This window comes from Chinchilla lanigera, unplaced genomic scaffold (assembly GCF_000276665.1).
Source record: "Chinchilla lanigera isolate Chin_1 unplaced genomic scaffold, ChiLan1.0 scaffold00118, whole genome shotgun sequence".
Lineage (NCBI taxonomy): Eukaryota > Metazoa > Chordata > Mammalia > Rodentia > Chinchillidae > Chinchilla > Chinchilla lanigera.
This window is the reverse complement of record NW_004955519.1, coordinates 672,289-699,307: the sequence shown is the minus strand read 5'-3', so window position 1 is coordinate 699,307 and position 27,019 is coordinate 672,289. Positions and strand designations below refer to the sequence as shown.

The 27,019-nt window shown below is 42.2% G+C and overlaps 1 protein-coding gene across 2 annotated transcripts in view; it reads left to right on the top strand.

The window, feature by feature from the left end:
- Window positions 1-27,019, top strand: part of Nhs (Nance-Horan syndrome (congenital cataracts and dental anomalies)) — a 323,137-nt gene that overhangs the window by 220,045 nt on the left and 76,073 nt on the right. Inside the window, exon 1 of one of the 2 annotated variants that reach the window (XM_005409134.1) lies at window positions 11,903-11,983. The exons of the other annotated variant lie outside the window; for it this stretch is intronic. Coding sequence (XP_005409191.1) covers window positions 11,950-11,983 — 34 coding nt within the window. The 5' untranslated portion in view covers window positions 11,903-11,949. Of the gene's footprint in view, window positions 1-11,902; window positions 11,984-27,019 lie in introns of those variants that run through there. 2 annotated transcript variants of the gene reach the window in all.

Genomic DNA, 27,019 nt, shown 5'->3' with positions numbered 1-27,019 from the left:
ATAACGAATCATTGTGCTGTTCAAGCAAAGCAGCCCACCTGAAATTACCCACACCCAGATGAAATCTACTGATATTTATTTCTAATGAGGACTGATGAAAGAACCAAAACCCATAAGCCATGTCTGAAAATTCTGTTTTATCCTCTTGTATGCCTAGCACAGCATGATGTAAAAACAATAATTAGTATTCAATTTTTTTAACCTTTTAAGCGATGTCTAACATACATACAGAAAAGTGTGCAAATCATTCGGCTCAGTGAGTGATTACCAAGAAGTGCATCGCTGCATTGGCCTGCCAAGTCAAGACCTATGACATTATTAGCTCTCTAGAGTCCCAAGTGAGCTCCTCTTCCTCACAAAGGAAATTGCTATCGTGAATTTTAACACTATAGATTAGATTTACCTGATTTTTAACTGCATAAAAATGGAGTCATAGAACATGTACTCTTTTGTGTCTGGCTTGTGTCACTTAATACTATATCTGGGGGGTTCACCCATATTGTCCAATGTAGCAATGGACTGTTCATTTTCATTGCTGTGTAGTATTCCATGGTGTAAAAACACCAGAATTTATCTACTCATTCTACTGTTAACTAACCTTTGGCTGTTTCTAATTTTTGGAGTCTAACTAATACTCTTTCAGTATGAGAGAAAATCTTCTTCAAGTAGAACAACAGGAAGATCTGGGTGATTGAGGTGGGAAGTGGTCAGTGTGCACGCAACTGCCCCTGTGGCTACAGGTGGACTCCGACATTGACTGAGGGGCTGTGGGGTGAGACAGCTACAGCATCTGCTACCAAGTCCCTCTGGAGCAGCAATTCTCTAACTTTTCGATCAGGACCCATTTATACTCTTAAAATTTGCTGAGGATCCCAAACAGTATTTGTTTGATAAAATTATATCAGTATTTATCATATTAGATATAAAAACTGAAAAATAAAAAGTGTTCTTAGTAATTTATTTCAAAATTAACAATAACTACTTATAATATATATAATATATATAATAAGTTTATAAATAAAGGATTTGAGTAAAAAAATCTTCTATCTTCCCAAGCCAAAAAATGCTAATAAGAAGAATGGTATTCTTTTACGTGTTTGCAAATTTTTTGACCAGCAACCTGGCTTCACAGAGGACTTCTAGGTTCTCGTATCACTTTTGCATCTAGAGCTGTACAACATCCCATGAGAGGATGGGATGCACAAGGCGAGTAATATATGAGTACGATTATGAGAAAGTTTTGACTGTACGGACTCCCTGAAAGGGTCTCAGGGACCCCCAGAGGTTCCCAGAAAAAAATTTGAGAACCACCATGCTAGAACCTCATGGCCAAGTGCCAACGAGCCTTAGAATGGAAAGCCATCATGAACAGGCACCCCTAAGTCAGCCCGCTCACTGGGGGGTTGCTACTTACTACCAACGACTTAATTCCCTTCTTAGTCGAACACTGAACACTTCTTCTCAACGATTTATAATCCTTCAGTCTGAAATGTTTTGATTTTGTTCCAAACCAGAGATGTCCATTAGAAATATAATGCAACTCATTCATATTTAAATATTTTAGTAGCCACTTTAAAAATGAAAAAGAATGAAATTAATTTTACTAGCACACTTTATTTATGTCAACATTATCAAAATTTAATCTTGGCACAAGATTAAGAGTAACATAAAATATAATCACATAAAAAATCATATAAAATCAATATAAAATATTAATGAGATATCCTACATTCTCTTGTTTACACTGTCTTCAAAATCCAATGTGTATTTTCATTTATAGCATATATCAATTAATATGGTAAACTTTCTTTCTTCCCTTTTTTGTCTTTTGAGACAGAGTTTTGCTATGCAGTTCAGGCTGGCTTTGAACTCACTTTGTAGCTCAAGCTTGCCTCCAACTTGCAGAGAGCCTTCTGCCTCAACCTCCCTAGTGCTACTAGTATGGTAAATTTTCATCAGAAAGACTTGATCTATATTGACTTTCAGACAATTCCATAGGATTTGATAAAATAGTTTCATATACCAAAGCTTTTCCAAACATATTTAAAAGTCTTCCAATAAATACATGCGGTATCAGTATTGAAACTAATTAAAATTAAATGAAATAAAAAATTCACTTCTACACGCTAAACAAACTTCAAGTGCTCAATGACCATGTATAGTTAGGTGGTGGCTGCCATGTTGGACAGAGCAGATGTAAATTTTTAATGCCACGCTTTGCTTATTTATGCTATCCCTTGGTTCTTCAATGCTTACAAGCCTGATTAGGAAACCTCATTCATTCTCATTATTTTCCTAGGAATCTGGTGTCACAGTGAGTTTCTACTTAGGCAAGTTAGGATGCTGGACAAGGAGAGAGTTGGAGGGTTGGGATCACTCTGCAGTCACAGTTTGCAGTATCACGTTTCCTTTCAGGTGGGCTTCCACGACCTTCTCACTTGATGTTTTTATGTACCTAGAAGAATCTCACATTGTTCCTGACATAGCTCTGAAATATGCTGCTGCTCCCAGCCAGTCCTGGAAAGGACAGCTTTCTGACTGGGGCTACAGGAACCTCAATGAAGTAATGCCAAGAAGGACTTAGAACAGGCTCCCTGCTTACTCATATTGGGGTAAGCCCTGGGAAATTCACTGAGTTCTCAGTGATGAACTCACCATTAGCATCAGAAAGTTAAAGGTTTTCTCACCTTCTATCTCCCCATTTCCATTCAGTGGTATACTATACAAAAGGTAAAGCGTAGCAACACAATGAAATTCCAAGTCAAAAATCCTTAGCACATAGGATGCAGTCGTGAGTTTAGCATCTTGTAACTCAACAGCATCAAAAGTAATTTAAGGAGTTTTAAAGGACAGAGCCAAAGAAAGTCTGTACAGCATTAAATAATTTGTTCTCTTTGTGAATTGTATCATCTCCAAATCATCTCATGAAAAACGGCACCATTCTACACATTGGGGGAGTCTCCTATACCCCCCTAAATGAAAAAGATTGCAATTTCTGGTCTAACCATTTGATTCTCTTGCTGAACTTGCTATTCAATTGGTTGTCATTGATTGGGCAAATGAGAAAAATGAGATTAACTCATTCTAATATTCTACCTTCCCCAGATTGACTGCTTAAGCTTCTAGCCAGTCTTATCACTCCACCAGAGCCAATTTTCCTACTGTGGGACTCGTGTGAGGATCCTACATCTGAGTGCACGTTGTTATTTCAAATAAATCTAAAAGGCACTGGAAAGCTCCTGGAATTTCCTTATCAAACGGAGCCAAACTAAATGAACTTAATTTACATCCATCAGGAGCTCAGTGAAGGCTAGCACTATTCTGCTTGAAATGATTTCATGCTACATAACATGTCAAGACCGAAATTTTCCTGGGCTCCTTATAGAAGTGGATACCCTAACTTTTCTGTCTCCATACCCACACTGTAGTGTCAGAGGAGCCATGACCATCTGACACTTACTGCAAGGCACAAAATGCCTTTCAGTTAGTACATTCAACTCAGAGCTAGGAATTACACAATTAAGAAGGAAACTGTGCACGATGTTGAATACATATGCGGTTGGGGAAGCCGACCTTTCTCTTCAGGGGTCACACTAAAGGTGCCAGACTCATCACAGAGAGGATCAACGTTAAACCATTGATAGAACTGTTGGAGACCTCAGAGATCATCCAATGGTGTCTCTTTGTCTGCAAACCATCTTGCTTTTAAGACCATGTACATGCTCTTTCTCTTTCCTTGGTAAAATGTAGTTTTGCTTTTACTAGGATCATCATCAAATCTTAAGTGAAGGATTAGCTGATTCTAGAGCCTCCTGGTTTCTGCTCTCCATGCACAGCTCCTCTTCCACAGCTGTCTGAAGCTCCTATTCCACCATTCCAGCGTTAGGGTAATTATCTTAAAATGCTGATACCCTAGATAATGTTGAAACCATTATCAGGTGTTTTTCACTTTAGTGTGAAGGAAGGGTCAAAGTTCGTATGGTGGAATTACAGCTTTGCATCAGGAAGGTCAGGGGTTGGAGTGAGAAGGAGAGCAAAGCCTGAAGGGCAAAAAACTCCAAAATGGAAACTCGAGGGCCCGCTCAGTGGTTCAGCAGACTCTAGCTCTTTCTCCACAAATGTCATATTTGTACGCATTTGTTTTTGGAGTCCCATGGTGATCTAGCTACTTGCCAATTGTTCCTGCTGAACTGGGGCCACACCAAGTGGATGATTCCAATACCCAAGGGGCAGCTGAGCCCCAGGCTGAGCATTGTCAGCCTTTCTGTAGAGGTTTGTAGAAGCAGCAGTGGTGAGCTATGCAAGGTGGGTAGGCTTGGGTCTTATTTTCAACCCTGTTATGAATAGGAACCCCTTATTCAGGCTCAAGGAACAGCATTGTGTAAGGGGATGTATGTAGCATGCAGAGGCCCACACAATGCAGTCTGAATGAATGTTCCTTATGGAACACTCATAAAGCATGGCAGCCACTTCCTGTAGGTACCTGAGATTTTAATCCTGGTCCTCGTATAGTCTGTTGGTTTAGGACCCGGATGTGAGTGATGGGAGATTGTGAATCTGTGCTTGCTAGGGCAGGATAATGGGTCCCCTAACTCTATCATTAGGATAAGCCAGCAGCATAATGGTGAGGAGTCCAGCCTCGGCCACTTACCACCTCCAGTGTCTCAGGCAAGTTATTTAACCTTTTTATGTCTCAGTGGCCTGATCTGGAAAAGGTAGGTAGCAATAATATAAAGTTTCTAGAGTTACTGAGAAAAATTAACTGAAATAGTGATATAGCTCATGCTGTGTAAACTTGAGGATTTTGGTTTTCAAAATTGAAGAATAAATTTGAGGACAAAAGGAGAAATTTAGGAGAATGTTTATTGGAAATAATAAGAGAAAAGCTCTTAACGGATACCGAGAGGAGAAAGAAGTCTAACATATTTTTTAGTCTTAGTTTTATATAGATAAGCAGCAGGCAGGGTAGGAGTAGGGGGCCTATTTTAAAGGAGACATGTTTAAAAAGAAACTGTTTATATTTTATTTTAATTTTTTTAAGTTTAGGTTTAGGTCTGGAGTGAAAGTGGTACTGTTAGAGCTGTTAGCATGTCCTGGATAAAAAACAGTCTTTTTTTCATCTCTGAACTTGGTTTAGCTATTTAAATTTGCTCCTAACCTGGGTGGGCTATTTTAGTTTATTTTTTTATCTGCCCCATTTATGCCTTTCTGATTGCTTACTCATAATAGCTTAAGTACGGTAAACTACTGTCTTACATTTTTTTCTGAAGAAATGTCTCTAACTGTCACTAGGGAAGAAGAAGCAAAGTCTGAATCCGGCTGTTTTAAGCTGAGAAGAGTTGGTGTGGTGGTAGTGGTAGTCAGGGGCTTTTTCTTAGGGAACTAATTTAAGAAATCCTTGATATAGGTCAGGTTAGATTTTAGCAGCTGTGGACTTTTACACACAAAGCACTAAAAACAATGCCTCACACATTATAAGTACTCAATAAATATTTGCCAAATGAAGTTATATATATCACAAAGGAAACTTCCATTGGCTTCAGATTCTTTGGGAAAAGTGAGAAGAGCTTAATCTCAACTTGTGTTCCTATAGTTGGCAGATTGCCTGCAGGCTCATCTGTAGATATTTCTTCGTGTATGAAGGAAAAGGAAAAACAACAACAAAATGCCTTAAAACAAAATGACGAAATCTGAGGTGAGAGGCAGAGGAGGATTGACATCTTGCGATTAAATAAAGGCATTGCTACAAAATGGCTTCTGGAGAGGCAAGTAAGCTCCACCAGGGTTTTTCATGTTTCTAGCATTTGACTAGCTGGAAGTGTTGAGCTTCCCCCTGGATCTGAATGAACCACAAAAGCAAAGCATATTGCTCCCAGTTTTTCAGTGCACTTCACTCCTCCCTTCTCTCCTTCCAGTCCTGGGTCTCTGCTCTGATTTAAGAAAACAAAATGGCAGCACTTCTTTGGAAAAAGCAGATGCAGAGTACTATAGCAATGAGGATCTCTAGCGGGATGAACTGCTCATATACTACTGGGGTAATCTCCTGACGAAAAGCATCTGATGGACTTGGGAACTGAGGTGTGCTTTATCATCAATGCTTTCCATTTCTTGACCACACGGTGAGTGCCGCTTCAGCAGACCCTGGCATCAGGCCTGGCAGAAGCAGGAGCAGCTGTAGGGCAAGGCAGCTCCAGGCTGTGGCCGGCTGAGTCTTTAATTTTCCACACGTGTTCACATATGTACAGGAATCCAGCAGATGGACAGCAAGCAAGCTTGGGCAGCAATCCACTGACAAGTAGCAGTAGCTTGGAATAAATCTCATTGGCCTGGGCTGCAAGTTTAGCTCCAGGGAACGGGGACTCAGGCAAACAGGAAGAAAAGGCACTCACCCAACTTTTTCCTGAAATGCCAGAGGAATAAAACAGGTCAGTGGTGAATACAAAATTAGCTTCTGGCCACCCTCCAAAGTGATTTGACCTATTTAGGAATCATGAAAAATAAGGCAAAGGAAGTTCAGTGGCCTGTATCTTGATTTGTCAAGGGAGAAGAGAGAGGACAGAGATTTCCAGGCAGCTGGATTCTCTAAGGCACTGGTTATGGATCATATGAGTGGATATGCCTGGAACTCATGAGAAGGGCTCTGGAATGTTGACCTCGGGCCAGTGCTTGGCAAAATTCACCATGCACAGGATAATGTTGGCAGATGCATTGGTGACCCGGCATGCCAGCTTGGTGGCCCTGGTCACTGAAAGGAGCATTTCAGATTTTGAAAACCTTCCTGCAGATTGAACCGTCCTCCACTTCTTCTATCAAAGGGAATCTTGGGCCATGTAAGCAAAAGTACATTAGAGGCCCAGTGGAGACAGGCCATACTACAGCCTAACAGGTTGGAGTTGGTAGCTGATGTTGTAGGTGCCCTGCCTCCATCTCTTTTAGCAGCGGGTGCAACCCTCTTCCAGCTGCTGGGAGTGTTGGCTGCTACAGGCTCCAGCTGCCTGTTCTCTAGAGAATTGCGCTTGGCAAATGTAAGCCCTGCCAACACTCTACTTAAGGTGGGACAAGCTCTGAGTGCAATTGGCACTCCAGAGTTCTGGATGATGCGGCTGAAGCAACATGCCAGCTGACGCCGCACTCTTTCTAGTCCCTTCTCTGGCTGTATCCTGCTTCCTTCACGTCCTTTCCACTGAGGGCACATCCTCCATACATTACTTTTTTCTTGGTATCGGAATTGAACTCAGGGCCTTGTGCTTGCCAGGCAGGCACTGTGCTGCTGAGCTAGATCCCCGGCATTCCACACATTACTTGAATAGGAAACTGTCTTACACTTTGCTTCTAGGTAACTCACCCTAGGACAGATTTGGAAGAAGAAGGCATTTACAAATAGCCCCAACCCAACTGTGCACCAGAGGCAGCTTAGAAATACAGATTCTAAAGCCCCACGTCCAGCAAGTCTGATTCAGTGGGTCTAGGGTGGGGCCTGAGAGTTGCAGTTTTCCCAAGTGTATTCTTGGTTTTTTAATGCAACCAGTTCTTTGACTACTGGAGACCATCCATTTTAGCCTGTCATCTTTATTTCTTTTCTTAGCTGTAAGAAACATTCATTGATCAAATATAAGAACAAACCACACAATCTGCAGACACTAAAAAGCAGAGATTTAAATAAAGAGATGCACAGTTCTTCACAAGTCTCTTCAAGCCCAGCACACTATGCTAACTCTCACAATATTCTAAACAAATTGAATCTTTAAATTTGTGTGTGTGTGTGTCCTGAAATGTAAAGGTTTATCAGGTTGGGAAAAGAGAGACTCTTTGAAGGCATCAAGTTACTGTGGAGTTTTACAAAATGGGATATTTGACCAAGCTTAGAATTTAATCAGTGCTTTCCAGAATCCATGCTCAGAAGTGTGTATCTATTACACTCCTTTCACTAATAGACCTAAACTTTCTATATTGTTGTCTGTGCAGACGCTTTTGTGATGAAATTCAAAGGCAAGTATTTTGTTCTCTTATTTGAGACCCTGTAACTGGAAGATTCATGAGTAGGTTCTCATGGAAGACACAAGCCTAGGGATTTTTAAAGCAAATTGACTAATAATTGAATAAAGGTGGTTTAGCCTACTGTAGAATAAGGGAGTATCCTGGATTTTGTGATGATAATAGTGATAGTAATGGCAACAGAAGAAGATTGGTAAGATTTGTTTGAGCGCTTACTATTTGTAAGGCCAGGCACTAATTAGGTGAGTTGTATTATCTCATTTAGTCTTCCCAGCAACTCTGATGCAAATGTACTCTTGGGGGACAAATAAAAGCTTTAAACAGGTGAATCTTTATTTCCCCTCATGTGAAAGAGGTTGAGTTGTGTGGAAACTCAGCAGTAATGAGGGGTCAAGTCTCCCTGCAGCCCCTGACCCCACCATCCCTAAATGTTAGCCCTTATCTTCATGAGCCAAGATAGCTGCTGAAGCCCCAGGCAGCATAACATTGGCCCAAGCCACAGGATGAAGGAAGTATGCCTCTTGTCTTCTGAGGAGATTTTCAAGAAATCTCAAAGCATAATTATTTTCATCATATTGGCCAGACCGCAATGCCTAGCTCTTGAGAAGGAGGCCTGGGCATGTAGAGTTGGGGTTGTATGGTAGTAGGCCTTGTTCAAAAAACAAAGATTTTATCAACTTGAAAGAGAAGAACATGGGATGCTTGCTGGAAATTAATAGCAGCTAATATTCATATCTGCATTCTGTAGATAAAGAAAGTGAGACACCAAAGAGTCTGAGCATAGATGGGAGCAGAAGCCACAGTAGGACCCAAGTCCTCCTGACTTGAGCCTCTCTGCTGGCTGCTAACCCCTCCTGTCCACTTTTGCTACTCTGTAAAACAGTTTTGTTTGCTTAGAGATGCATTTGGTCAGTTCCTGCTCTCTTCCTGGTGTACCTTTTATCCTCTTGTTGGCGTGAAATAGAGCCATTCTTCAAGGCCTAGCTCTAGAGCCTCAGGAAGCCCTTGTGTGCAACTTTAGTGGCTGTCTTCATTCCATAAAGGTTTATCGAGCATCTACTATGTGCCAGGCACTTTTGCAGGCAATTGAACTTGGTCAGTGATTTACAAAAATAAAAGACCCTGCTAGTTTAACAGCTATGTTATTTTGACTAATTTCCTTAAGCTTTCTGAGCCTCAGTTCCTCATCTGTAAAATGGAAATAAACCTTACCGGACAGGGTTATTGTAAGGAGTAAATAAGGTACTATATAGAAAGTGTAGTCACTCGTGCATCAAGTTTGAAACCTTGTGCCTTTCTCTATTATTGTTTTTGTTGCTGTCATTCTTGTGTTATTATAGGTGGGAAGCCTATCCGAAGCCTTCCAGTATCACCTAAATGCCTGACCAAAGCGAAGGCTTAGTGAATGTCTGTTGGGTAGATACAAAGGGTCTGACTACAAGAGGGTTCTTCCTGCTTACGCCATAAGATTTTAGAAACAGAAACAGGTTAAGCCCCATAGGAATTTTTTTTTTTTTTTGCCTAATTTAAACTGTGCTTTTTGGTGAGTGATGTCCTAAAGGAAAAGAAGACTGAATAATAATCTATCCCTTATAATTTCCCGGAAGACTACAGAAAGAACATATACCCTTTTCCTCTCTGGGTTTCTTTTTTTCCACCTTCCTTTATAGCTGTAATGTGCCAGCAAGTCCAGCTGGGCTCTTTTTGTGTTTTCTTTTGGCTGCCAATTCTCTTCTCCATCTTTCTGTACTGCTCTTCTTGGTCTCTGCCACCTGTGGGAGTAGTGCTGTTGGCCTAGCGTCCGCAGAAGGAAACTTCTGGAAATCAGGAGGTCCCAGAGCTGTCGCACACTAGTCTCAGGCAGCACCCTGCCGAGCGCTGACCGGCACTTGCATCAAAACTGCACACGACGTCTGCTCATGACCAAACTCTCTTCTGTCATCTCATCCCAGCATTCCCCTTGGCCCTTCTGCAGAGGTGAAAGGCAAGTTCACAGGATGCAGGGCCTTCTTTCTCCCCTGACATCTGGTTTGATTCTGGGCAGCTAAATAGTGTCTTTGCCATGAACAACAAAAGCTAATTCACTGTGATTTTTAAACACCAAGTGCAAATATTTTTCCTTTTCAGCTTGGGGTCACTGGAAGGGAAAAAACAGGGCTGAGAGGGAGATTAACCTTTTAAAACCTATTATGACTTCCCAGAGAAAATAAAACAATGGCAGCATTTCCTTTCATTCGTGAGAGGCTTTTCATGGGTGATTGTTGTTCCAGGCAAGACTGGGGCTCTGAAGAAGCGTTCTAAATACTATTTTATCTTGGGTTGCAATGCAAAAGCCCACCCTGATTGCTTTCAAGACCCCACCCAAATGCAAGTAAGACCCCAGGCCACCCTCTGCTTTCCCCACTTCTTATCTCTGGCTGACAGTCCCTCCCCCTTCACTCCAGCCCTTGGCTTTCTTCCCTCAGGCAGGGCCCAGACACTCTGCTAATGGGAAGGACCAGGGCAATGAGCAATATTTCAGGCAATGGTCATGCCATCCACTGATACCATTGACAAATGCTGAGAAGGCCACAGATTCTGTCTGGGTCACTTCTGTAAGGTTCCAGCCAGACTTGCTGCTGTTGATTTAGATTCCTTTAATGCATCGAAGAACCTCAGCTCCATTTACGTCCTCTTCAGAAATGAAGTCACCCTTTCTGGTTCTCGCTGGTTATCATTAGGAAGCAGAAGCCTACAGTGCCGGGAAAGGCAGCCAGGAGCAGAGCCTCGAGGACTTACCTGAGAAGAAACCAGGGTTTCCGCTTGTATTTTCTCTGGACTGCAAAGCAGGAGCTCCCTTCTAACTTGCCATTAGTTTCCATTCTTTCGGTTTCTCCTCCATTCTAGTTTGCATGGGGATTCCCTGGCTGGGCTCAGGAGGGAAAGCCCGGGGCAGGACAACATAAGACTTTTAGGAGGAGGCTGCAGAAGTCCCTGAACTTCCCCTTTCTTGCCAAGAGGAAGATCTGATGAGGTCCAGGATAGTTGATGTTCATGAAACAGCTTGAGGAGCCCTACCGTGTATTATTGGTGTTGTTATCTGCATCCCAACCTCGCAACATGTTGATACAGGTGGTGTGTGCGTTGAAGGTGGGAGGGGATCAGAAACTGACTTGTAACCTGCAAAGAGCCAGCTCTAATTGTGTCGACCCCCTGCTGCCATCCTTGTCCTTTAAGTATGTGTGCAAATATTTGAGTAGCTCACCCTAACGCCAACCTCAAATTTCACAGCCAAGTTGGCCAGCCCCACCCATCCTGGTGAGAAGAGTGGCTGGCAACTTGGGACAGCTGGATGATGATGGGATGGAATCTACCCCTCTTGTGATTGGACAGTAGGTCTAGGGGCGGGGCTGCTGCGGCCCCCTGGGTTTTACTATTTGTTCAACTTCTTGTCTCTAGCAAGTACTAATGGTTTCCATAGGCACATGGCGCTTGGTAGAACTTCTCAAGCCGGTGGGGCCTGAGATTCTGCATTTCTAACATGCTCCCAGGTGATGTCCATGCTGCTAATCCCTGGAACGACTGTACATGGGATCCCAAGGCTGCACAGAATCGCACTGTGCTCTATACTCTTTCAGGGCTGGCGAAGGAAAGTGCTGAGCCCCTGCTGGAGGCAGAGTGTTGGAGGCAGCGGCCGGAGTCCTGATTTGCCATTCAAGTGAACCCCAGAGGGATTAACAGCTGGCCCAGCACTTGGGTGAGACCATCTCCCCTCGGGGGGAGTCCCAGAGGCAGCGCAGAGATTGTGTGAAAATCTGCCATCCTCCTTGCAGGAAGGTTGCCCTCTCTCACCCTCCCAACCCCCCTGCCCTGTGTGCTAACTTAAGCAGATCAGCTTTCAGCTCTCAGGCATTCAGAGAGGGCTTTGCAGAAAAGAAAAGGCCTTTCCTTAAGAAGCAGAGTGGGAATCCAAGCATGGCTTTCGCCTGCTGCATGCCCAAGAATGCAGGTATTTGGGGTTTGTAGCATTTCCTGGCAAAACAAAGAGGGAGGGGAGCTGGGGGAGACTGGACCTAAGGGAGAAGGGACTGTGTTGTAGCTGCTTCCTATTGTGGGAAAAGGAGAAATGTGTTTCCTGAAAATGAACCCTTTCACCGGAACAAATGCGAGGGAGGATCGCCATGCTTGACCCTCCCTCAGAGCTGACCTTGACATTCAGGGTCAGTGAGCCCCTGAGCTTGGGGGACCTTGGATTATTCCTACTGCTTGGCCAAAGTTTTCCACTTTGCACTCCTTTTGAGGCATTACAATACCCAGAACTGAGCCGACAATCCTTTCTCCCTGTCTTCTGTTCGAACATTTAAATCTGTTGCAGGAGGGTGGCTCAAGTGCAAGGGATTGTCCGGCGGAGTGCTGGTGCTTTAGCCTCTGGCTGCTGGGTAGGGGCCACGTCCTGCCCTGGGTTGCATTGGGCCCACAGCCCTTCCTTCTCCTCCAGTACCCACCTCCTTCTGTCTCTGAGGAATTCCTCAGTTTCTTGCCCTGAGCTTGCCCAAAGAAATTTATCTCCCCCAACAGCCCTGAACACGGACTCCCCAGATTCAAGTTCCCCAGCTTTGCCTTTCTTCCATTCTCAATGGCCTTAAACAAGACTTTAGCCCACTTTGAGGCCTGCCTTGCCTTCTTGAATCCGCTAAACCCTCCTTGACTCTATTATTTTCTTTTCTAAGATTGAACCTTATTTGGAAAGCTTGAGTTATTCACAGTATTCTTTCTGCATTGGGGTGCATTTTAAAATTTAACTCAGGCTTCTTAATGCCAGGGATGGCCCCTTACTTAAATCTCTTCTCTAGACCATACTTCTATAGACACCAGTTAAGTTGTTCCACAGGAGGTAAGCAGTGAGGTGCAGCGGGCACCAGCAGTATAAGAGTTGAAGCTGGTCACTCTGCTTGTTGCAGCAAAACCACTTTACCGCACAATTGCCTCCACTCCTTCTGAGGAGAGTGCTATAGGCCATGCTTCGAGGGCCTCTTGTTTGGTCTAACCACTACCAGTGCCATTGTATGCAGCCCTCCTGAGAACACTTCTTCCCTCTGAGTGGGTTACCAGGTGCACTGATGGGCTGGGCCGGTGCTGACTTATGCAGCTTGGTTACCTCCAGAGAGGAAAGAACTGCTACTGCAGACCAGGCAGCTCCCCTGAGAGCCCCTGAGCCTGGGTCAGTTCACTGGGGACATTATGGTTTCCAAACTTGTCATTGAAGAAGCTATCCCAATCACAGAACTCCAGTACCATTTCTATTTATGATGACTAACCATCGTTTGATGTGCCAGCCAGCTCCCAAGCCAATGAAATCGAACTCTGTGGGGGTGGGCCTAAGTGTCTTTGTGAAGCTCCTCAGTGGATTCCCATGAGCAGCCAGGGTTAAGGCTCGCTGACTCAGGTAAGAAGTTAGAACTCCACTCTCACCCTAACCCCTAGTTTCGTTCAGGGAACTAAGTGAGACAATTAAGGACCTAAATTCACACATTTTCATAGAGCTCAGTGGATCCAGAGGAAAGTGTCTAATAGCTCAGTAGCATTTATTCAATGGTTATTTATTCAAGGACTAAGTAATAAGAGGGATTGCCAAAGCAAGAAGGCCTTTTCAGGTGCCTTCCAGAGGTTTCCAGTTTAAGTTCAAGGAGGAAGATAAAGTGAAGACCTTTTGAATAGCTTGGCCCCACTTACCTTCCATAACTGAAGTTCCATGGCGTGGAGGGGGACTGACAAGCCAGGCAAAGGTAGGGTGGGTAACAGGGATACTTGGCAGGGGGCTCAGCTTCCTCACCACTGCTGGCACAGTGTGAGCGTGCTTATCTTTGGGCATCAGTCTCAATGAAGTCACATACCCCTGCTAACTCCAGACAGCTCCCATGTGGGGAGACCAGGCCTTTAATCAAAGATATCTCCAAATAGCACTTGGCAGATATTGCATTCAGCACAATAAAAGCTGAGGGGAAAATGGCTACTTTTTGCCTCAACACAAATTTTATTACACTAGATTTCATTAAAAGAATGTTATAGGTGTGTGTGTGCGCATGCGCATGTGTGTGTATATTATATAAACAGGATAGTTACTATGATCTTTAACATCTTTCAAACTGGAGTCTCAAAGCGAGTTTTATTTACTAGATTTAAAGCCATGGAACAATTGTTTCATATGATGATTGCCTTGGGCCGGAGATTTAGCTCAGTGGCATAAGTGCCTCCCTGGCAAGCGCAAGGTCCTGTGTTCGATTCCCAGCACAAAAAACAACAGTGATAATATATGATGATTGCCTTATAATTATATGAATAATTCAGGGCAAAACAAAACTCTGCTTTCTTTCCTCCTCAACCCCTGCTGAATTTCCCCAGTCTAGAAATAGGCACAGCCCATGTATCAACAGTGCCAGAGCTTGAAGCTGATAGAGTACATCTGGGATAAGTTTAAAGAGGATAGATAGTATGACCTTCCGGGAAAGTAGTATGTATGACTCCGACTAGCCTAAGAGGGTATTCTGGTGGTTTGGAGATGTGCGTGAAAAGTACGTAGGCTGATCAGGTGAACTCTCAGGAACTCAACTCACGCACCAACTCCTCAGTGGCCAGGGAGCCAAGGGCTACTATCATTGTGTTTCATCTTCTACTGAAGGAATGCTTCTGCATCAGTATCAGTGCCAGCTCAGGCCCCTTAGTTCATTTGGGGAAACCCTGTCCTCAAAGGTAGGTTACCATCATCTCATAAGAAAGACCATTTTGTCAATTTTGTCAGTGTTTCCAATTTTTAAATTAATTTACCTGATTTTATAGTCTCTTTGAGATTTTAAACTTTGAAAACTATTTCCTAAATTGAGTGCTTAGTTTTTTAAAAATGAGAATTGAAAACTATACACTTACCTCTGAATTTAGCTTTGGCAACTTTCACTGAATTTACCATGTGGATTTCTTGTTATTGGTTTCATCCTTTAGATAATTAGGCTTTGGAAAGTCAGCATGGCATAAGGAGGGAGGCCTTCAGTGTTTGTCTGATCTGGACTTGAATCCTTAGCCCACATTTATCAATTGTGTATTTTGGGCAAGTAATGGGACCATAGCTTCCTTATTTCTAAAGTGAACATAATAATATCTCCCTTGTGTGACATCAAATGAGGATGAAATGAAAAAATATAGGCAAAAGACTTAGCATGGTGCACTGAGTAGATGCTCAATCCACTATGCATACTACTAATAATATTAAAATAATACACGATTGGCACAAGTAGAAGCTTTGTGTCTGAGAAGCTGCTCTCCATTTGCATGTTGTAGGCAGAGGGCCAGGACAGTGGGTGTCCTTTCTGGATCAACCCACTTATCCTAATGTCCTCCAGAGGCACTGGCAGATGGGATATGAAAATACCAACAGTGTGCCTAGGGGACGGCATGCAGCCAAATGTTACACTGAACCGAGCATGCCCAGGCAAGCCAGGAAAAAACTCAGCATGAAAATCCCCCATTCAGAAATTCCTCTGAACTTCTTGGTCTTTCTCTTGCGGAATGTTCCTCAATGGAAAATTTGAGCTGCTCTGTCCTGGGCTTGGTCACTTTCCCAGTTAGCCAATGGGCTGATTTCTATTCTGTGAGGTTTTGATTGGTCATCATAGCTAGGATCTTGAAGGAGGCCAACATTGGGGTTGCAAAATTTCATGGAACAGCATGTACAATGCTGAGCACTGGGCTCGACTCTGGGCATGAAGCACGGCTAAGCATACTTCTGTTCCTGAGGACTTGCAAACAAGGAAGATACCGGCCCAGGAGCACCAGCAACTGGACACAGTGAAGGGACCAACCCTCCCATGTAGGGTGGCATAAGAAGCCAAGTGAAGCTGATGGAGGAGAAGACTTTTGAACTGACTCTACTAGGGTAAATAGGTTAAGGTGTATCAAGTTTTGAGTGGACCTTAAAATATACCAAGTCTTATTTGGAGGTGTTTTTTTTGTTTGCCTGTTTGATTTGGTCAGTTCTTGCCTTCTGAGTCTGAGAGATGGAGATGTGGTGGAGGAAGTGGTAAGATTTTGGAAGGGATAAAGCTGCAGGAAGCTGTGAGCCACTCTAATCTGATCCCCATTCTCTTCCAGTCCTTCACAGCCCTGCTACAGGTAGAGATAAACTTCTTTGTCCGTGTTCAAGGCAGAATCTTCTCTGTAGCCTTCCCAGTGCTTCTGAATACTCCTGACTCCTTCACTTCCGAGCACCTCTTTCTGGCTCAGCAGGGATCCTGAGAGACTGCTGTCCTCAGGGGTGTTACTTCTCATAACTCATTGACTTTAAGTGTAGCTGCAACCACTAGCTCCTGAAATGGCACAAGAACGTGCAAAAGGGAATCTCTCAGCCGTTCTCTCACAACTGAAACACAGGGCTAGTTTTCCAGTAGCCAGAGGCCACGCGTCAGATTCCAATAAGGAAAAAGACGCAAATAGTCCCCATTTTTGAGGAAGTGAGGCCTCGCAAGAAGTTGTCTCTGCTCCTTTTTTGCCCTCTTCTTACAAACAAGGAGGTGAACAAGGAGGAAGTTTTGATTCATTCCTCAAGATAGAGTAAATCATCTTTGTCTCGCCTCGTCTTTGTGTTATGCTTGCCATGAATGGTATTTGATCATTAACAACTAGGATCCCTCTTCCATTTAGGTATTTAATACCTGGAAATCTTCATCAGTAAGTTGGACTTGGGTGATTAATTTTGAAGTGATGATGTGTTTGAAAACAGGCCAAGGGCACACACCAATGGCCATAGAGCCTTTGGCTTAAATAGACAATAAATTCTGCACTCCAGCGAATGTAGGCTGTGTTTCCTTCTCTGAAAACCAGAGGTGATGACAGGGGCTATGGGTTTCTAGTACTTCCCATACCTATCTCAGAGAGCAAGCAAGACGGCTGCCAGGGAGAATTTGGATAATTGTGTGTTGAGTGTTTTTCCTTGGAAAGAAGGTAATTTGTAGCTTCTATTGATTAGGCTTTTATTTTTCCCCTTCTGCCCCTCTCCTCTAGGTTTTCAGCTGCTTCTTTTTTTTTATTTTTTGCACTAAAGACATCATGGGTAACAACAGGAGATTTTATTTTGAAGAACAATGATCACATTAACAAGGTGACAGCAGATAAGCTGAAAGTCACTCCATTTTCTGCAGGGGAAAAATGTTCTTTGCCACCAAATAGCATTCTGCCTCCCTTTGTCTGCTCTCCTCTTATAGGAGGGTGGCAGGCCCAGCCACTGGTGAACTCAGAAGAAATATCTAGGAGATAAGATACATTCTTGATTCATATAAGAAGGGAAGCTTTTGAATTCAATGATAAAAAATGACTTCCTTTCCTGTCTTACAACATTCTTGTGGTTGGAACTCTGTAGGACAATGACATTTCTCTGCTGTTGGTCCAACATATCAAGCAGAAAACAGCCATGAAATCTGAAACTTGAAAGGGCAAAAATCCAATTCATTGCAATTTAAAAAACATCTAGGCCTAGATAATATTCTGGAGGTACAGAATCTGTCCTACCTCTTGCCTTACATTTGGGGCAAAGTCAAGGACTCCCCCTACCTTTAAAGTGTCACAGGCACATCTAGAAAAGCAACCCCACTCAACACGCAGTGAAAGAACAGTAGAGCCTGTGTCTCCAAGTGTGTCTATTTAAGAAAACAAAACAAAAACTGAACTGCCAAATAATTGGGAAAAGAAAAAGTGAGTGTGAAGTCGAGAAGGAGAAAAGGGAAAGAAACTTTATGAAGGAAGTGAGATTTTGTTGTTGTTATTTGTTTGTTTTGGTACCGGGAGTCAAACTCAGGACCTCATGCTTGCCAGGCAGGCACTGTACCACTGAGCTGTAGCCCTGGCCCAAGAGGTAAGATTTGAATTAGGTTTGGACGGATTGGTAGACATCTGCTAGCCACGCGAAGACATTCTGTGGTTATACCATGCAAACTCTGGCTTCTGCAAAATAGTAGATTTGTTGTGGAGACTGCCACAATTTGTTGTGGAAATTGAGTGACACAATGAAAATAAAGCACGCAGCACAGGGCATGGCACATGGTAAGGAGTGAATAAATGGTCACAGTCGTGGCTGTTGTTACTGTAATCATTTTGGGGAGGTGGTATTGGAAGCATGTGTGTAAAACCTTTCAGGCTCCTTTACAAGGAAACGATGCTACCAGTCAGTCCAGATAGATAGTTAAATCCTTTTCCCCTGACCTCTTTCCCTGGAATCTTACCCCACTCTTTCTGAGGCTGAATCATCTTTTGGATCTTGGGATATTTTGGTTAATATCAGTTTGCCTTTGGCAAAATGAAAGCAGACCCAGTCAAGTCTCAAAAGATTTTTTAACTTTTACTCCATTTCTCAATAGAGCATCTTATACACTGGTTTACGATTGCATTTGTGGATGGACAGTTGAGTGTATGCACAAATATAAAACCAATAGGGTATGCTATCACTTCTCCTGGATCTTTGTTTTCAAAGACTTATTTTAGTAACTTCAAAAAATATTCACTACCTTATATTTTTCTTCTAATCTGTTAATCTTCCAATGATTTCATGCAGGTCATGAAGGAAAGGTGTTTCCGGAAATGAGCAATGCAACTCATTTCTTTTAAAGTTTGGCAGTTAAGATGGAAGGCTAAGTATTTTTGCATCATAGGTTACTGATACAATGTTTTGAGAGAGGCTTGTCCACTGATGTTGTGGGCTGAGAGATATGGGGGCTCAGTGGCTGGAAAAAACTGGGATGTTATTATTAAAAGTCATTTAATGACCCCTTATTATGTACTCAGAAGGATTATGCTAATTGGTTGGTTACAGTTGATCCTCACTACAATCCTGTAATGCAGGTACAATTATTCTCATTTCCATTGATGAGGAAAGCAAGGCTTATACTATTTACATAACTTGCCCAAGATTACACACAGTTCAGATGCTGTAGAACCAGAGCTTGGACTTAGGTCTGACTCCTGTGCTTTTTCACCACTCCGTTACACTACCAGAAGGGATATGAAAATAATGACCCCAAACTAAATTTGGGAGTGGTGTTTTTAGATTATCATACAGTGCTTGGGGAAAGTGGGAACATTCAATAGAATTAAGAATTTAAAAATGTGCTGTGGCCTACGCTGCGATTCTGGTGTAGGTTATGCAGTGGAAAAGGGATCATAGTTCTGCCTTGAAGGAGAGAACACCAATCAGCGGAAATGCCCTCCACCAAAATGTAAGACTGAACTGGGAGGAGGTGTTACTTAGACAAGGGCCAGAAGCCATGGTGTCCTGTGTCTTGAGCAAAGGGAGGTGGGATAGATAAGGCCCGTTAGTTTCTCTTTCAATTCCTTTAATGACTCCAGAACTTTTTGCTAATTAACTTGAATGCCTGAAACTGATGTATTTATTATCCAGCATTGTTTATCAATGAAATATTGCTCAAATATTCATTTCCTAGGAGAGAGTTGTAAATGTCTACTGGAATCATAAAAGATGATGGATAAACAAGGGCTGGAGTTTTGGGCAGGTCAAGAAGTTACAATGCGGGATTTCCCACCCTGTTGCTTGGATGTGTTGGCAGGTCGGCATGAAGAGACAGTGCATTCAGTGATGAGAAAGAAGATAGTTGTCCCCTAATTTCCTAACCTCGGCACCCTGGTGGAGGTACTGGGAGTGATTGTATTTATCTTATTTAAAAGTGCCTAAGCAAAATAACATGTGGCAGTTATGATTACAGCTTTTTATTTATTTTAAAAAATATCTTCCTTCTACAAGTGGTCATCTTTGTCCCGCCTTCTGCTTTCCCAAATTTCCCAAGGCCACTTTCTCTGGACAGCCACGAAGCTGCCCTGGGCCAACAGTGCCACCTGTTAGCTGGAACAGAGCACTCTTAGACTCAATACCAGGGTGTCAGTGTCCCTGTCCACCTCCTTTCTTGCACTTTGAAATGATAATGCATGCATCTCTGAAGTTCTTTGAACTCATCCGATGTTCTAGTCATGCGGAATTGCTTACCTTTTTCCAGTATAGGATACTCTCATACATCTCATCTCTGTTCACTGTCCACTCTCTAGAATGCTTCTATGACCTATTTCATCTGGCTGACTCCTATGCAGTTGGGAAGCAAGTTCTGAGCCCAAACTAGAAGAGGCTGCCAACATAGAAGAAGCTGCAAACACTGGTCAAGAGATATTTTTGATAGTTCATAATATTGCTCAGTAAAACACCTCCTCTTTGGGGAACATAATTAGTATATGTTTAAGTGCAAATGTAGGAAAAATGTTTCAGGTACAGACCAACATATTTTCTCAAGATTACAAAGGTTTTTTTTCTCTCTTTTTCTTCTTTATCTTTTTTTTTCTTAAAAAAATAATACCTTGGCAGAGCCAACTAAAATGGACATCTTTTCATTGTATACACTTTTCCCTAGGAAGCAAAATGAACTAAATTAATTCATTCACTCAATATTGTAAATACCAAATGAAAAAGCCATAGCCGCATAGATGCAAATACTGCCTTTGTAGTTATTTTTTGTGTTTGTATAACTAGAGGGCATTGAGATAAAGAAAAAAGAAATTATTCAAAGTTCAAAGGCTCCCAGATTTACTAAGAAAATAAGAAAAAAAGGCCAAGCATCTACACGTTAAGATAACCAAATAATCAACTCATATGTTATTCACCATCATTCTCTTCTAAAGAAATGGCTTCTGTAGAAACTGATGGGAAGTTCAAATGCTGAACATTTTTCCTTTTCAGTAAAGTTGGTAATTAATATAGTGATTAACAGTGCAGGCTTTGGAGTTGCTTTCGCTAAGTTGGAATTCCAACATGCAGCTAAGGTTGAGAAACACCTCTCTAGGTATACAGTTGTAACCATAATTTCTTCCTTTCTCAGATAGCTAAATATGGCCCTCATTTAGTTTATAATTATTCTTGTCTTCTTGTTGAGGATCTCCATCTGAAGTTTCCAAAGTGCGTGGGGAAGGGAGGGTGAATGTCTCTTTCCCGGTTGAATACAAAGCTGATACCAAGTTATAAAACAACTGTCATTCTTGTTCCTCAGCATTACATCTCTTGTCGTCTTAGAGGTTCCTGGGGCTCTGAATTGGCATTTGTAGTCTTCAAAACATCATCTCTTCTTCTCTTCCATCCAGCCACTGATTGTTTCTTGAGAAACGTTCTGGGCCACTCACCTTGGTGATCTTTCCCTCAAACTACATGATCCAGCACTGGAATGACAAGCCCAAGGTCAGAGGAGGGCAAGTGGGCTTCTAGAACTATATCCATAGGAACCCTTTAACCTGGCACTTTCATGGGTCAGAGTGAAGTGAGGAAAAACTTTGACTTTATAGCCATCAGAAAAGATTTGCCTTTCATTTAAAAAACAATCTTTATAATTGCTGTGCTCAAACCAAGAATTCTCAACCACTCATATTTATTTTGACACATGGCTAGAAATTTATTTTAAAAAATACATCAGTTAGCCTTTTATGCATAACAAGTCGCCCTAATTCTTCCTGGTTTGCAATCTAATGGTTAGTTTTTCTGGTCTGGGCTGGTTCAGTTAAGCTCGGTGGAGCTGGCCTATGCATTTGTAGTCAGTCAGCAGGGGCTGAATGAGCAAGGGTGACCTCATTCACATGTCTGGTATCTAGCAGGCTATGAGCCATGGTGAGGGGCCAACTGGGCAGTATGTGTCTTACCATCAGTCAGTAGACATTGGGTAAGCATTGTGTCTTCCCATCAATGGGTAGACAGCAGTATGTGTCTTACCCATCAATGGGTTAATGCAGCCCTCTCCATAGAGTGGCAGCAAGCATGGGTGGGTACAAGAACACCAGAAGTTGTAAGGCTCTTTAAGGCCGAAGCTCAGCATATGTATGTCAATCCCATGCATGCTATCGGTCCAATGCAGTCATAGGCCTGCCCAGATTCAAGGTGGAGAAATAAACTCCACATCTTGATGGGAATAGCTGAAAAGTACTGCGCCTGTTTTTGAAATCTACCACAATAGCTAAGTATCTTATCCAGAAATTTTAAAAATATATTTATGTATATTTATATAAAATAAAATTTAAAATATATCTTATACGAAATGAAAATGGATTTCAAGTTCTTCTCACAATAATATACCTCTCACTTGCATTCAACTGCATGTTATGAAGTGAGAAAGAGGTGAGAATTAGCCCATGGCCATAACAATGAGTAGTTCCTGTGAATGCCATGGGTCACAGCAGAGAAAGACTGCTGTTGAAAAGGCAGTATAATGTGAAAAGACCATGAACCTTGGAATCAGACAAACCTGAATTAAAATGTCATGTCTCCAACTTGTTATCTGGAGGTCCTTGGGCAAATTACTTGACCTCTCTGAGCATCAATTTCTTCAACCATAAAACAGGAATAATAATACTTACAGTATAGGGCTGTTGTGAGGATTAAATAAGATTATGACATAATGCCCAGCACCTAGTAAAGAGTCGTTTCATGTTAGTTTCCTTCCCTGCCTCGTTTGGCGTTGGAAAACCAACTGTCTTACTCAGAATCAAAGCTGACTTGTCCCTTTCCCCGCCAGACACCAGCTTGTCTTCTCTCATGTCTTACATTTTTTTGAGAAATGACTTTGGTACAATATTTTTAACCTGAGATTTTGGCAGTATTTGCAAACATAACTTACAGTTAACAAGTCCAAGACAATCTTAGATTTTGTGCTATAAATTATTTCACATTTTTGAGTCATATATAGCTTGTTGTTTCTGTATGGTCTGGATACATGGTGGAATTTTGAGAACACATTATAAAAAAGATTTTGAAATGATAGAAACTGGGCAGCAATCTATGGGAACTGTGTTCTTTCAGAAAGGGTGAATTTGCATTTGATAAAGTGTTCAAACATAACCAGAAGTTCTAAGTAGTGAGGCTTACAATTGATTTGGGGGGGCTAAAGAAGGCCAGGCTTGGCAGAACCTTTGCTTAATACTTCTCCTATACATTTCATAGGGTTCCATGTTGACTAAATCATCATAATTCCCACCAAGATAGCACAGAATGATAATGCTTTTATTTATTATTTTATATGCATTGCCAGTATATGCAAAGTTTTATAGCTTGCTATAAATCGAGAGGGATTATCACAGCTGTTACTTATTTTAACAGGTCACAATACACTAGTTTATGCCAGATGGTTTGGAGGATTTGAAGATAGAAAATTTATACAGGCAACCCTATAGATACTAGCTTGAGTAGTCACACACTGAAATTAACTTACATTTGTTATGATATAAAATATACATGAATAAGCAGTAGTTCTTATGAATGAGGAACTACTTGATCCATTTTGATCTATTTTGTTGTGGCTATCCCTTCTGGAAGTCATGGAGGTCCCTTGCACACAGTGGTGGGACAGTAGCAGTAATACCATGCTAGTACTAGGATAGATGAAGAGTAAAGTTCAGCCACATCTGTCTCAATGGCAAGACTCCATCAAAGGCAAGGCTGAGTCTCCATCATTCAGTCTTTGTACATATTGGAACCAAAGAGAATAAAGCAGGGGAGTAGCCTAGGTAAGCATAAGGAGGTATGTGTATGGTAGAAAGGGAATACAACTGGAATTGGGATCTCCAAGGTCACCAACACGGTCAATTTCAGAAAAAAGGTTCCCTTAGACCTGGGCAAATAGCAGAGCATATTGCTGCCCTTGGGAATGCTAAAGGTTATGGGTATAGCGTCAGTTCTGTACGCTCAGTAGAAATGGGAAGAAGAAATACATACTGATGATCAGAAATCACTTTGGAATATATTTTTGGTTTCACATCTCAAAGAGCAATAGACAGAATGAGAGACCTAGAGAAAACCTTATGGGAGATCTCTACCCTCCTTTCTTTATAAATAGAAAAAAAAAAAAAAAAACCAAGAAGATCAATTACATATGATCATATTAGTCCTTTCAATAAAAGAGAAAATCAGTCCTTCAAGGTATTTAGATTCACTTGGCCTCCTTCAGGCTCTCTCCTTTTGAACTGGCCTCACCAGTTTCTTTTGTGCTTTCCACCTCATGCTAGGATGCAGCCATATCCCCACCTATCAGAATAATCCAAAGAAGTTAAAGCATAGCTGGATTTGCTTCATGAATTTAACCTATATATAAAGGGAATATTCAACCTCTGAAAGTGAAACAAAAGTATTTATCCTTTAAGAGTCAATTCTCCCAGCTTCTACAGTCAACTAAGTTCTGCTCACATCAACAAAATACTTAAGAAGACAAGATAAATTTAAATAAGAGATTTGGAATGTACAATGGGTAATATTGTATATGTCTAGAAAACGAAAATATACAGTATTTTAAATGTCCAGTGGTCCATGAATGTCAAGAGGTAGACTTAGAACCTGAATTATAGACTCCCCCCAAATGGCTGACAGAAAAATTAAAGCTTTGAACACTTGTAGTCTGAACAATAGAGAAATACTCCACCCTTTTCAGAGCTGCTGAGCTGCTAATTATTTTATCTCCCTGAAATTTAGGACTACACCTGGAAAAAAGTGAAAGATAACTTGGAAGTAAGTTTTCCAAGACTGCAAATACTTGTCAGCAAACCCAGAGAAAGCATAAAATATGCTTTAGAATGGTGAGGGGCTCCAGAAAATTGTTCTTGGTTGGATGAACATTAGTTATGGGAAGTTACCTATATAGACTTCTACATAGGTAATTTCTAGCAATATTAGCTAAAAAGAATAGTTATATCCTGAGTTACACTGTAGATCAGAGATTGGTAAACTATGGGTCATGAATCAAGTCCCACGTATTCCTTGTGTTTTGGTGAATGAAGTTTTATTGAAACAGCCATATTCATTCATTTATGCATCATCTGTGGCCGCTCCTGAGCTACTATAAGCAGAACAGAGTGGTTGCAACAGAGACTGCATGGGTTGCAAAGCCTAACATACTTTCTGTCTGGTCCTTTATAGAAAAAAAATTGCAGCTATCATTATCCTAAGGAAGGACACATTTGGTCTAAGAAGCCTGGTATCTTTTGCTTCCAAAACAATACAGAGTTGAACACTCAGGTGGACTGCAATGTAAACTTATGTAAACTCGGCCCTTAGAATGTCAGATCCAGTGGAGCCCAGGCTGTGCTCTGTCTTAACCAGCGTTCAGCACAATACCTGGTTGTCTAAGAGATGTTCAGTAAGTGCTTCTGTGTGACCCTTTGAGCTATAGGAATCATCGGGTACCCTGACGCTGTTCAGGGAATGGGACCCACAGAAATGATACAATGTAGCCATTGTGTGTGAAGACCTCAAACTAGGTAGGAAGGGCCTACCTTCATCCAGCTTTTGTTGAGTGTCTTGTGCCATCATGGTGCTTTATTATTTTATTTACTCTTTTAGCAACCTTATAATTTAGATATCATTATCTCATTTTACAAATGGGAAGACCAAGCTTCTGAGAAGTCAGTTTTCTCAAAGCTGCCCTGTTGGATGCTGGAGGAGCTAGGTTTCAAACCCATGTTTTCTTTTTTGCCTTTAATGGGCAGAATTTGCTAATTTAAACCATCTGCTTATATTATTTCTACTATCATTGTTAACAACTATTTCATTGCAAATACCAGTATGAAAGGGAGAAGACTTGCATTCTCATTGCTTTTTGCAGGGTTCTTCAGGGCTTATTGTCAAAGCTCTTTCATTATAGAGAAGCCCTGAAAACCCTGAGCAAGGCACTTTATCTTCTTGGGATGTGTAATTAGTGACTTTGACTCCCCAGCTAGCCACGATCTTGCCAGGGATTGCGGTAGAGGGCAGCCATTTTTCTCATCTAACATAAATTCTTATGTCAAAGCAGGGGAGGTCTGAGCCCATACATGGTGGGGCCTCTCACTCCCCAAGCGAAAGTTGGTCTGAGAGCCTCACCCTTGGTGTGATTCAGCAGGTCTGAGCCCCATCTGAGAATATGCACTGGTGAAAAGCTCCTGGTGCTGCTCCTGCTCCTACTGGGCTTCCCAGCCACCCTACGCCTCCCATCAGTAGCCAGTGCCCCAGACCTTCCCAAAGCCTCAGGGGCCCAGGCTGGCCTGAACTCCTGCTGAGCTCTCCCCAGCATTTGGCATTCTTGGGCACACTTGCTTCCTTTTTGGTAGCCTTCATCTCCTGCTTTCTGAGCTGGGGCCATGCCCCTTTCCTCCTGATTTTCTTCTTCTAACTCATCTGTCTGTTCCTCTCTAGTGGCCTCTTCCTTTGCCCATCTACCCCCTTAAGCTTTGGGGTTCATGGCCCTCATCTCATCCCCACTGGCAATTGGCTGTGTTTTCTCCTCTCATCTCATCCTTTCTGTCCTCGCCACATTGCCTTCCAAGAGGACTCCAGCCAGGTTCTCTGTCCTTGCTGGCAGCTGGCAGCCCTCCAAGGAAGTTGGCATTGGTGGGGTTGGAGGAGAACCAGACTAACTTGGGTTCAGTGTGATACTTTATATGCCCACAATCATTAATTCATACTAATGTCAATTAGAAAATATCCATTACCAGCGCTCCTTGCAAACCCTGTGATTTCTTGTGACCTTGGCAAGACAAGTATTTCATCACAGGTGTGAGTTATGAAGGAGTTACAGACCACCTGGACACAATATTGCCCAGACATGCAAATCTTCCCAAGACATAAACCTCCCTATTTGAAAATGGGTAGCCCAGTCTGAAAATGGTCAAGTTTCCTAAATCGGTTCCACAGGCCCCAAGACAAATTACCAAAAAGTCAGCAGCATTTCACAAGACATCTTTGGATCATTTCATTCACTGGTTTTGCTGTCATTAAATATGAGGCTAAACCCCATACGTGTTGTGTTTTAAGTGGCCCTAAATGACTCTGCCTTTTGCATTAGGTTGTTATCTATAGACCCTGCCAGCCTAAGGCACCGGCACACTCTGCCATGGTTTTTAATTCTGGTTCAACCTCAGAACTGGTTTAGTACATCATCCTTCCCTGGAGATTAATACATAGCTGCAAAGGCATTGTCCTTGCAATGATTGTAATCCTGGG